We start from the raw sequence: 13034 nt of genomic DNA on the forward strand, positions 1-13034 counted from the left end.
CAATAACTTTTGCAAACCATATTTTGCTTTGAAAATCCTTTTGGGCCACCTTAAGTGGGTTGTGACAATTGCACTTTCTACTACCACTTTAGACTTTACTTAATATTAGTAGATATAATTTAATATCTGTTTGAGGGAAGCATTTTACTCCCTTCCTGCTTCTTAGACACATTGCAGGACTGAATGCCACTAGAGCTAAAAACATAATTGAATGGCGGGAGAAGAATGGACCATTTGTCAATCGGGAGCTACTCAAGGATGTCAAAGGACTAGGACCAAAGACTTTTCAGCAGTGTGCTGGCTTCATCAGGATTAACCAGGAATATATAAGAACTTTTTGCAGGTAATTTATTAATATATGATGTGTTTGTACAAAGGGGTATGAAGTTATAGCTTTGTCATCTAGTTTTTCAGGCTAGTGTCATCTATTTCTCATCTATTTTTATAGGGTGAAATACAATAAATGTGGAAAGGCAATTAAAGGCAGATAAATAAATTAGCAAAACACCTATGTATAACAGATATTTTCAGCCTCCACCCAGCTACACTCTGTCTGCCTCAAAGGAAATTCAGGATTACTTTGAAAATAGATTGCAAAACTGCAGTATATATAACTTAATATTTGTAAGAGGGGAACATTTCAGCTGCTGGAATAATAGCTCAATGTATATGTTTGTACCTACCTGTAGATCTACAGGTGTTTGTGCCAGTTTTTCTATGGACCTGATTATGGGATATAGAGATATTTTCCCTCTATTTCTACAACCCTCAGTACTATGAATTATCATAGGTCTCCATAACATAGATTTTTGTATAGGCCAGAATGTCCTTGCAATACTATTTTGACTTTAGTTGTTACACATATTCTCTGGCAATTTAGGGCTCTGTGTGTGTATCATTGTAAAAATATTCATCTAGTCCAGTGGTATATACTAGGGATGTGCGGTTCGGATTCAGAAACGGCCAAATCAGGGCCGATTTGGACGTTTCCAAATCAAAAACAGTCCGATTCGGACTGTCACTACTTTTAAAATGGCTGAACTGGAGAGATTCAGCCAAATCGCCAAGCCATTGGCAGCCTCGTAGCTGCTGCAGCCTCTTGGCTATTTCTGTTTTTTGTTTGTTTGGTTTTTTTTGGGGGGGGGGCGTTTTTTCCCCCGCCTTTCCCGGGGGCTGGGGAGGAGGGGGTGTATGTTGCACCCCTGAAGCTTCTTGGGGAGCTCAGGGAGGGTCTTTCCTGACTCCCTGCAAGTTTCAAGAAGATTGGACCAAGGGCTCCAAAGAGGGTACCCTTATCTGCTCCATTGGATATAATGGAGAGTTATATTCTTTGGTTTTAACTTGATTCCCCATAGACTTCTATGGGGAATGGTCTTTGGGAGCCCCTATGATGGGACCCTCTGGTGCAGTCTTCCTGAAACTTGCAGGGGACTCAGGGAACACCTTCCCTGAGCTCCCCTGCAATTTTCAAGAAGATTGGACCAAAGGGTCCCACCCTAGGGGCTCCCAAAAAGGGTGACACCATTTCCCATATATTTTAATGGTGGGAAATAAATAATTTCAGCAGGTTAATTGCCAATTTCTTGGTTAAGTAACCTGCTGAAATTATTTTTCTCCCACCATTAAAGTCTATGGGAAATGGTGTCACCCTCTTTAGGAGCAGGACCCCTGGTCCAATCTTCTTGAAACTTGCAGGGGAGCTCAGGGAGGGTCTTCCCTGAGTCCCCTAAAAGTTTCAGGAAGATTGCAACAGGGGGTCCTGCTCCCAAAGAGGGTCTGCCAACATTCCCTCTTTGGGAAGTTTCCTAAGAAGTTTCAGGGGTGCAACATACACCCCCTCCCCCCCAGCCCCTGGGAAAGGTGGGGGAAGGATTTCCAATAAAGGTCAATGGCTCCATTGACTTGCATTGGCTCCAAATCGATTCGGATGGCTCTGAATTGATCCAAATCGATTTGGATCGAGCCGAATCAGCCTGAATCGGGTTCATCCGAACCTGAATTGAACCGAATCAGGACCCCCTTGCACAACCCTAGTATATACCCCAAGCAAGAACTGAACATTAATATGATAGCAGTGAAACTCAGTCTGGAACTGAGCATAAAAGCTCATTCCAGAGGCAATCTCATCTTTAAACAAAAAGGTACTTGGGAGGCCAAACTCCCAAGCAGGATATCTATGCAGGATATCTATTAATATACCTAGGAGCCTGTTGCATGACAGAAAGATTTAGATGGAGAGGTTTGTGTTATGAGATGATGTTTATGTCTGAAGAGCAATGTGCATTTTTCTGTCCATGAGACTGTTCCAATGCTTGTATTAGGAAATGTGGCCCTCACATACATATGTTTTTGATCTATAAGATCATGTTCACCAACCTAATATTCAGCTTTTATCTCATATGAAGGGTAGTATAATAAAGGCACAGGCAATAGCTATATACCTATCTGCTGTAGCAATAGTACTTGAGCCAAAACAGAGTTGTCATAGAATGGACCCTGTCGCTCAGGTCTTCCAGAAATTATTGGCAAGACAGAGTGTGCTGCCGAGAATGTGAAATGAACCTATCTTACAGTGACTCAGTCTGGTACTTCCTGACTGACAGTGGTTCTCTAAGAGCTACCTAGCCTGCTCACTGAAGTCATTGTAATGATCCTGAAATTGTACACAAGCAGCGCTCCATCACTGAGGTAAGAACCCTCCTCAGAGGTCTGCTTCAGCACAGTTTTGCTCCTAAGACCTTTCACAAATGAGATGGACATGATAAGGACCAAGAGTTAGATTCAGTGACTCTCATCCAGGAAGGCTTCCTCTGGTGAAAAGGTAACAGAAGGGAGTAATTGAATCCAATTTGGCTGTTGTTGAAATTCACAAGGGGTGACTTTTCAGATTTTCATGACATTATTTTTAGCTAAAACTCTGTTTCCTTTATATTTAAGATTAAGGGTATAGAATCCTTACGTTTAAACTCAGGGTGAGCCAATTGTCCATGTGTTAGCTCTCATCTTTGAGACCGAGGAAAATATATATTTCAGGACATCCTTTTAATTACAGCTGTCTCTCGCTTTCCTTCTCATATATCTGTGTGTGTGATTTTGGATGTCAGTCAACAGGGAGAGCTTGTGGCTGGAGGTCATAAAGCCGTCACAAGTAAAAAAGCGGGAAAGAAGAAAAGTAAAGTGGAAGCCAATGTTGTTCAACAGCCAAATCCTTTGGATCAAACGTGCATCCACCCAGAATCATATCATATTGCACAGAGGTAAGCAGGCATGCTGCAGATGTACAGCTTGCAAATTTCATGACTGATCTAGAAAGTATTCCTTTTTTCAAGAATACTGGGAAACCTGGAAAGCAATATGCTGAGTTTAATAAAGTTTCTGCAATAATGGTGGTAAGTTCTGCTATCCCAACTCTGTTCAGTTTCCATTCTATCTCCCTTTAAAATGTACGAGTGAATTGCATACTTTTTTCATACACTTTGTTCAGAAACTATTTTAGGTAATCAAGAGAATACTAAGGGTTAATAATAAGAAACTAATCACCTTAAATAATGTAAATGGTAAATTCATAGGCATTCTATCAATTAAGAGGTTGACGCAATAAACAGTAACTGCAAAAAAGAAGATGATAGCAAATTGAAAAGAATTAAAGATTATCGTAAACATCTAAAAGTAAAGGTAAAGGTATCCCCTGTGCAAGCACCGGGTCATGTCTGACCCTTGGGGTGACACCCTCTAGCGTTTTCATGGCAGACTCAATACGGGGTGGTTTGCCAGTGCCTTCCCCAGTCATTACCGTTTACCCCCCAGCAAGCTGGGTACTCAAAGACTTTCAAAGACACATATGGGTACTTTCAAAGACACATATAATGATTACGTAAACATCTACCTAATCATTATATGTGTCTTTGAAAGATTTATATTGCACTGTTCCCATGAACTGTCTGAGGCAGATATTTGAAAGCAAAAGGATTCTCACTATGGGTAGACATTTGTTAACAATGTAATAATACAGAAAGCTTTATTGCTTTATTGCAGAAGCAATCCTAAGCAGCTCTGCTCAGAATTAAGGTTTGCAAACTATATGTTATCTCTGTCAGGTGCATAGTGCTGTTACTGAGATATAATTAATATCAGTAAAAGAGTTCATGCAAATTATTAACCCCTCTTTTACCTAGCACACAGTCCTGATCCACTAATATGTTTTAGAAAAGTTAAATGGGAGAAGGCATCTGATTTGCATGGGCAATTTGATTCAGTTATTTATTATTTATTTATTTGTTTATTTATTTATTTATTGTATCTATATACCTCCCATCCCCTGCATTTAAATGGTCCAATTCAGCGGTGGCCGAATTGCAATTTTGCCATGATTTAGCTCATTTAAATGCTTCTCTCCCTCCCAGGCAGCGCCTAAGAAACAGCTGATCATGACAGGCACTCTGCTCCCTTTAAATCCCTCCCCAAGCTTGGGGAGGAATTTAAAGGGTGTGGCACACTTGTCACCAGCTGTTTGGCAGACACTCTCCCCCCCCCCCTTCTCAAGCAGTGGAGATGCTCTCTGATACCTGGGAAGGGAGGGAAAGCAAGTGCACAAATACAAAAACAAAACTTTTTGAATTCAGCTGAATCTAAAAAAAGTATATGGGTATTTATACAATTCAAATTTGGCCCAAATTGTTTCCAGACAAATTCAAAGTGGTACAAAGGTGTGTGTGTGCGTGAGAGACAGACAGAGAGAGAGAGAGAGAGAGAGAGAGAGAGAGAGAGAGAGACATGCCTGATTTGCAGATCTCAAATGTGTCACCTAGTTTGACCCTCAATTCTCATAAAATAAAAATCCGTATTTTAGGACTTCCACCACTATTAGAATAAAATAAAATCATAGGAAACTATATTACTTGGTAATGAAATAGCAAAATGAACTCCCCTAGTATATTTTGGGATATGCAAGTTTTGTGGTGTGCATAATAGAGCAGAATATAAAGGGCGTCCTGAGGAGGCATCGGAATCGGAAGAGAAATATATTTAGCATAGATAGGATAGGAACTTCCTGATGATTTTCAAATGAATTCCTCCAGTGTCCTGATTGCCTCAGCAGGAGACCTTCTGCTTTCACAGTGTACTTTCTCCTTGTTTGCCTTCAGAACAGTTGTTTAACAAAATCATTGCAGAACAGCTAGCTAGATAGTTAGATCTCTCTCTTTCTCTCTCTTTCTATACATAGTTGTTTGTCTTCCAAATAAAACAATTTATTTTAAGCAACCCGGATTTTCATTCTGTCTACATATTCAAACTCTGTCAACTGTTTGGAACATCCAGGCCCATTAGGAAGCGCGCCTAGCCTCGACCAGGGCCAGGGCTTTTTCAGTCCTGGCCCCTACCTGGTGGAATGAGCTCCCGGGTGATCTGCGGGCCCTGCGGGATTTGTCAGCTTTCCGCAGGGCTTGTAAAACGGAGCTCTTCCACCAGGTCTATGGTTGAGGCTGGGGTCAGCAAATCAGGGACATCGCTCCCCCCCTAGGAGTTGGAGTGTACGCTACTCCCCTATCCTTTCCTCTTCACCTCTTAATAATTGGGGGAGGGATGGGATTTTTAGCCGCCATGTTAGTAGAGTGATGTTTTAATGGGAATTTTAATGGGATTAGTTGTTGTGACCCGCCTCGAGCCTATCGGGAGAGGCGGGAAATAAATCTAATAATAATAATAATAATAATAATAATAATAATAATAATTATTATTATTATTATTATTATTATTATTATTATTATTATTATTATTATGAACTGAATCAAAGTGTCTAATGATCATTAAGTCCAGCTTATAGAGGGCTTATGGCTGGCTCCAACTCTCCCTGTTTCCATACTCCCCTTCATACAAACTTGAGTTGTGGTAAAACTGACATGGAGATTAATGCCAACGCTCCCCAAGTTTATTTTATTTTATTCTGATTTTAGTTTTCTTTAAATGGTAGTCAACACATACAACTGTAATTAGTTTATCTTAAATGAGAGAAATTTATTTGGTGTTTGGAATAATTATTAAGGAAGCATTATCCAGGGCTTTCCTGGACCTGAAAAAGACGTGTAACAAAGACCAATTATGCATGGCGGTGGCCACACTGGGCTCCTGCTGGCCCCGTGTAGCAGAGCAGCGTGCCCTACCGCTTCCTGTGTATACACAGGGGACAAAATCCCCCTGCGCACATGATCCACCCCAGAATTATGTGTGCACACGCACACCTCTGGGGCAGACATGCTGCACAGCAGTGGGGGAAGGGAGGGTGTCCCTGCAGAAGGGTGGGATAGAGTGGCAATGCTATCCCGCCATCGTGGGGGTCAACAAATGCCCCATCTGGCTCTGTGCTGCCATGAAGCAAAACGGGATGTTTCATGTCCTTGCAGGGATATCATTGGTGGGGGAGGAGCCAAATGGCCTGGTTATTCCATGTACACACAGTCCCAGCATTCCCTTAACACTGGCATCAAAGGCCCTAAAGCAGACCAGGGCCAGGAAGGGGCTGGGCTGACAGTGATGTTGTGCGTCTCTGGGGATTTGCCTCACTAACATGCGAGCACTAGCCTGGCCTATCGCTCCCATGCATCATCAGTCAAAATGATACAAAGAGAGGCAGCAAACACTGGATTCTGAACAAACATGATTCATTTGCCCCATGTTATGAGCTATTTATATAAAGCACTGCAATAAATGGCCTTAGAATATCTGTACTACACAGAGAATTACCAATTTTAAAATCAGTGTTGATGACATATCAGAAACCTACCACATATGTGAAACCACTAACCACTTTTTCCTTGAAATAGAAATTTATTACTTTAAAAGGTCAGACCTTTTTAAAATTAAAATTTGGTTTTAAATAAAAGTGTTCCCAAGTTGTGACTCGTTTCTACCTGGCTTCATTCTGCTACCGCTTTTAGGTTTGAGAAAATTGTAATGGAAACCTAAATAGCAGAGTTAGATGTTTAATGTACTGAAATCAGCCCTCTCAACTGAAACATTAAAGGCAGTAATGAAAGAGATAGAAAAGATTCTTAAATGTAAAGATATGATACTGGGGGCCAAGATGAAAACATGCTATAGTGTCCCTAATTGTTATTTATGGGTGTAAATACTAGGCAATGCAGAAAGCTGACAGGGAGAAAGTTGATTCCTTAGAAATGTGGTGTTGGAGGAGAGTTTTACAGATAACATGGATCACTAAAAAGACAATTAAGTGAGCTCTAAATTGAGACAAACTCGAACTCTCCCTAGAAGCAAAAATGTTCAAATTGAAGCTATTGTTCTTTGGTCACATTATGAGAAGACAAGAGCCACTGGAGAAGGCTAGGCAAGGATGAAGACCTAGGAAGTCCTAATATGAGATGGATGACTCAGTAAAAGAAGCAACAACCTGCAGTTTCCAAAAGACCCAGTCAAATAAGGATAGTACATTTTAGAGTTCATTAATTCATAGGGTCACCATAAGTCAGAAGTGACTTGACACCACTTAAGGCATGCACACAACGGAAATGATGGTCAAAGCAGATTATCACAGGAGAAGAACTGTGGCTCAGTGGTAAGACACTTGCCTTGTATGTAAAACTTCTGGAGCCAGCCCTCAGCATCTCTTATTAAATGATCTTAAATAGCAGGTGTTAGGAAAAATGTCCCTATGTCTAAGACCCTGGAGAGCTGTTGTTCATAAGAGTGCATACACTGAGCAAAATGTCTGACACTAAACAGCAGTTTCGTATTTTTTATGTTTTCGCTATTTTCCCCACTGTTGGGACTTGGTACAGTTTTGTACTCAATACAGTCCTTACTCTACTAAAACAGATTTTATTTAAATGTATGCTCATGCAATACATATACATGCAAAACTTACTTGGGTTTCAGAGATTTCTCCATGAGCATTTGCAAATCAAAAGATTTTCATGCAAATTTAGGGCTGTATTTTAACATTTTAAAGATCTTTGAAAAGCAGGTTGTGTTAGGAGATCATTCTCTAGCAGTACATAGATTGTGGATTGCATTCAAATAATTGCATTTGGGGAGGGGGGCACTCCAGGAGTTACTTAGAAGTTACCGTGGTGTAGTTGTCCCAGATCTCCAGCTTGGGGATCTTCATGTTTTATTTTAGTTTTAAGTTGATCTACTGGGTGGACCAATTTCAAATAATTAGATGGGTGCAAAATAAAATCCCAGAGAAAATGTCTATTACAGCAGAATATTCAGCAGATTATATTTATTATGTAAACAGATTGTGTTTCATGTAGATTGATATCTTAGCAGTCTTGTGCCATGATCTCTAAAAATAATATTTAGAATTGTGCATATGGGAATCTCCTTTTGAAAATAACATAGCTCCAAGTGCCATTCATGTCAGTTAATCTTGCTGAAGAGTATTTCTATCACTTCCTGTGGCATTGTTCTCCACACTATCCTAAAGATGTAAGCCTGTGTCATGCTCTGCATTTCCAATAATGCTTGCTGCTGCAATGTTTCATTTAATAAAATCCCTTATGCATACATTGAAATGGAATTATGCTGATTCAGAAGGATTTTTAATTGGCATTTAATTGTCCTATGACTTCAGAATAGTGGGAAATACAGGTGTAACTTTTGTAATATTTACTATATGATCCACGATCCAAACTTGTATGCAGCATCATGCAGTCAGTGCCTCATAAATTCGGTTGTGGCTTTTAATCATGATTCTGGAATCACGGGGTCAGAAAAGTGCCGTCCTAGAAATTAAATGCAGATCTGTAAGTAGCTTCCAAATGTTCTATTTGAGTATTCTGACATTTGCGTATAGCCTTGACTTGATGAGTTTTCAAAAGATGGCTTTGAACCACCAGAGCATTTCTGTATGTAAAAGTAGGGATGGGTATAAACCAGCTGATATACTAAAGTTCGTAATGAATTTTGGCTTGTTTGGGGTTTGCAAACCAAAGTTTGTGAACTGAAGAACCAGGACAAACTACCAGGACAAACTGAAGAACCAGGACAATTTTGGGCACCATTTGTGGTGGTTCATGATGGTTCATGAAGAGCAGAGAGCAGGAAAACACCCACGAAGGCCTCCAGAGGTCTTGGCTTTTTGAGGCAGCGGCAGGAGGAGCGGGGTTCCCCCCAGCACTTCCTTCCCCCCACCCCAAAAATGCCTGCCGAGGGCTCCCGAGGCCTCAGCTGGCTTGCCCGGGGCAGGAGCAGGGGCAGGCCATAGCACCTCTTATATTTAAAGATACAACAGGCTTTTGGACTAGTGTAAGAAGAAGTCAGAGAAGTCAGAGAAGACGTCTCTTGTAACATGGTGCATTTTTCTTTCTTCCCTCTAGCATATAGTTTCCTTATATTACAGCTCCGTTTTTGCAAGACCTTGCAGGAACTCTGAGGATGTTTTTTCTTCTTTAAATGCAAAAGCATTTCACTTTGTTCTTAGCAATGACATTTAAAAATAGAGATGGTCAATATGCATTACTGCTGAGATGGAGCTTTGTGTTTAATATTGATTTCTGTTCCAAGTGCCCTCCAAGCACGTTTATTTGGGTGAAAATGATCTATGAAATATGTAACCAGATTAAACAGCCTCCCTCTTCAAAAAATATATACGTCTGCAATCACTAAGAATACCGTTGACATGGAAATGAGTGTTTTCCTTAAACCCAAATGAGGCTCTAAAAGGGAGTGAGAGAGCTGTAATTGCCCCTTTGAAGATGGCTTAATGTGATTCATCTGATTAATTCTGGGGGCTGGCTTGATGTTTCGTAAACTTTTTTCAGGAGTCCTGATGATCTTGCAAACAACTATTTGAGAAAAACATATACTCATCTTTGTTAATGGTATGTGCATGTGAAGTATTCTATGGTGGTAGAGATTATGTGGCAGTGAAGCACATTTATGTGCTGAATAACCACTGAATTGGGCATATGTGCATGATAACTAGATTTTGCAGGCTTTTTATTCAGTGTTTTATGTGAGGTTGCCACCATGATCAAGAGGACACTTTCTATTGACTTTCCTCTATTGCCTTAATTTTAGTTTACTTGATAATATTACAGTTCAAGAATTGTTGACTGCATGCTTTATGTGTGTAAAAGCCTATGTTCATTTCATGGAATCTTTGGAAAACAGTTGAGTAAATTATCAACAGAAATGTGAAACACAATGTGAAACAAGGATTATTTGTATCCTTACAGTCTGTTTTTTTAAAACCCTGAAATGGGCTGAATCAAAAAAAATCAATTGTGTGGAGCCTCAGAAAGAGCATGGGACATGGGATGGATTTCTGTGTGGAAGTGGAAATTAGCAGAAATTGCTTCTGACATGCAAATGGGAAGGCCCTTAAGGGTGGGAGAATTTCTATTGAATTCAGTGTATAGAAGAGCAGTGTTTGTTATTTTTGTTATCTCATCAGATGGGAGACTACCAAGAAAGTTCAAGGCTTTAACTCATGACATGGAGGCTTGCAGTGGCAAACAACCTCTTGCCTTCAGGATCACCATAAGTCGGCTGTGACTTGACAGCATTTTTCATCACCGCCATTTTAGTAATATACCAAGTCAAATTTTACCTCTCAGAACAAACAATTAACTTGCCCTTACCAATCAGATTGGTCCAAACAAACTGAAGCTTGGGTTGATGAAGCCACCAGCATAATTGATTAAATGTGCAAACTGGTTCAAATGCTTCTTTGGTTTAAAATATATAAAAATAAAAACTTCTTAAAGCAAGCTCAGTTTTTTTTTTTTTTTTGCTTTTAGATTTTTGTACCTTTACCTGTATGTTTATTTATTGGATTTCTTCCCTGCCACTTTCTATATTACCCAAGCCATCGAGCATTTTACAGTGCTTGTTGTATAGATTTATATTTTCAATATAGTTGTAATCATGAACAGTTTATTTTTGTTAATTTGAAATTATGCAGATGCATGTATAAAAATTTAAGACTGATAATAGGACACTTTGCATATTCTCAAAGTGCATTTCTACCCCAGTTTTTTAAAAAGTTCCTAGTTCAAAAATGTAAGGAAATTTGTTTATAAACTTCCTCCAGAAAGGATATATTTTTTAGACTTGTTGGGTTAGAAAGCTGCCTGCTTGTAGGAGACTGTCATGCTACATCTGTCATGTCAATCATACTATGGACAGCTGTTGCCTGGTACTACCATTCTAGTGTAGCATGGTCCACCATTTAACAACAAGATCCAGCTATTCCCTCTTGGGGATTTAATATGTGTTTTCGGTATCCTTATACCAGTTCTTAAAATAACAAGAAACAAGAGGAAGCAATGCACATTAGCATCCCTACTAGCCGAACAGCCCACTCAAAGCCAAAAAAAAATCTCTCACTATAAAGATTCTCCAATTTCTTATGCTCTTCCATGGAGTAGAGACCACTCCATTCAGTGCACGGTGCACTGACTTGACAAACATTTAATATGCATTGGCATGAATTGGGGAGGGGGAGTAAGGTCAAAGATTAATTAAATGGAAGAGGCACATCTGTGGCGTTTCTATGCAGAACTCAGTTATAGATGTTAAGACCATTCACAACAGCAGTGATAGATGATAACACAATACTCCTAGTCTTGTTCAGCTATTGGAACATCTCTAGTGGGGCAGCAATCACTTGTCTATTGAATACTAGGAAGCGTGAAACTAACTTGAATTTATTTTGTGGAAGAATGCTTCTTCCTGCAGACCTTTATAGGCCGCTTTTCTGTAATTGCAGTATCGACGTTCTGACTAATGGTAGAAGCCCTTGGTGGGCTGAAAAATTCTGCCACATTTTGTTAAGATACTGACAGGTTAGCAGGAGATAAAGAAGATTCAGACATTTCTTAGTTTATTCTCAGTTGTTGCTTATAACATTTTGCTAGTTTGCTAGACCCATCCAGACATACATTAATACAGACTCCAGAATAGACTCCTAAAACAGTTGGCTGGTTCTTGTTGAAAGTGCAACCTAGAATCATGATAATTATATGAATAGTTACTATAATTTCATACAGATGAAACATTAGTTGCTTAATTAGGTACTTTGTATGCTTAACTTGTTTTAGTGTCATCTTTTAAATATTTGGTTAACCAAAGATTTTCTGTCCAATGTGTCCCTTCTGTGTATTCCCCAAATGTTTTCATTGTGGATGCATACGGAAAGTTAGAGAATTTGCATGTATCTAATAAACATGTTCTCAGAAACCTCTCTGCCAGAAAAAAAATTGTTTTGAACTGTAATATAATGTCCTTGGTTCAGCATATATATACACTTGTGGTGTACTTTCCTTCACTGCTAGGAGATTTCTCAAGGAGATACTTTGTACATGAATGAATCTTTACATTCCTTATGAGCGTCAATGAAATCTACCATTTTATCTCATATAATAATCAGCTACAACCATGATTTTAAAGATATTTGTCATTTATATGCAACCTTCAGTTATTTCTTCAAACCTTAAACATTACTCATGACATTCCTGGGAGGGGGGGGTTGTGGGGGTTTTTGGATAGTACAATCCATGCAATTTTCTGCTCAGCAGAAATAATTTTGGAATAATGTTGGAAATATGCTTATGCACAAATGCTTATACCTTGAATCATTATACTCTTCCATTATACTCTTTTCATCTCAGACCTTAATTTTGGAATGACATGTTTTTGAGACAGCCATTTTTAAATGTAAAATTTTTGAATGCTGGTGTATGCAGGATTGTTGCTTTCACAAAACAGTCAGAATTTGATTCATGGTCAGATTCAGAAGATGATAGGATTACCCCATATTAGGTCCAGCTTCACAAAGAGGCCTACTTGTGAAGATCCAGCACTGCTGTTTTTGCTTTTGTTTGCAGTGGGATCTGATGAGGTCAGAGAGATCATGCACTACCTCCAACATTGTTGGTGGCTTGAGGGATTCTGGGTATTTCTTCAGCTCAAACACCTCTACTCTTGTTTGTTCCTGTAGATAGTTACAAAGCCATATTTTTCATATTGGCCTTGATTCCACTTTGTTTGGATGTACAATTATTTCTTAG

General features: G+C 39.4%; 1 protein-coding gene across 2 annotated transcripts in view; it reads left to right on the forward strand.

Moving 5' to 3' along the window:
* Positions 1–13034, forward strand: part of SRBD1 (S1 RNA binding domain 1) — a 215248-nt gene that overhangs the window by 196135 nt on the left and 6079 nt on the right. For both annotated transcript variants that reach the window (XM_077337219.1, XM_077337210.1), the window contains exons 18-19: positions 167–343; positions 3105–3257. In XM_077337219.1, the coding sequence (XP_077193334.1) occupies positions 167–343; positions 3105–3257 (330 nt within the window). The remainder of the gene's footprint in view (positions 1–166; positions 344–3104; positions 3258–13034) is intronic.

Source organism: Paroedura picta, chromosome 1 (assembly GCF_049243985.1).
Source record: "Paroedura picta isolate Pp20150507F chromosome 1, Ppicta_v3.0, whole genome shotgun sequence".
Taxonomy (NCBI): Eukaryota; Metazoa; Chordata; class Lepidosauria; order Squamata; family Gekkonidae; genus Paroedura; species Paroedura picta.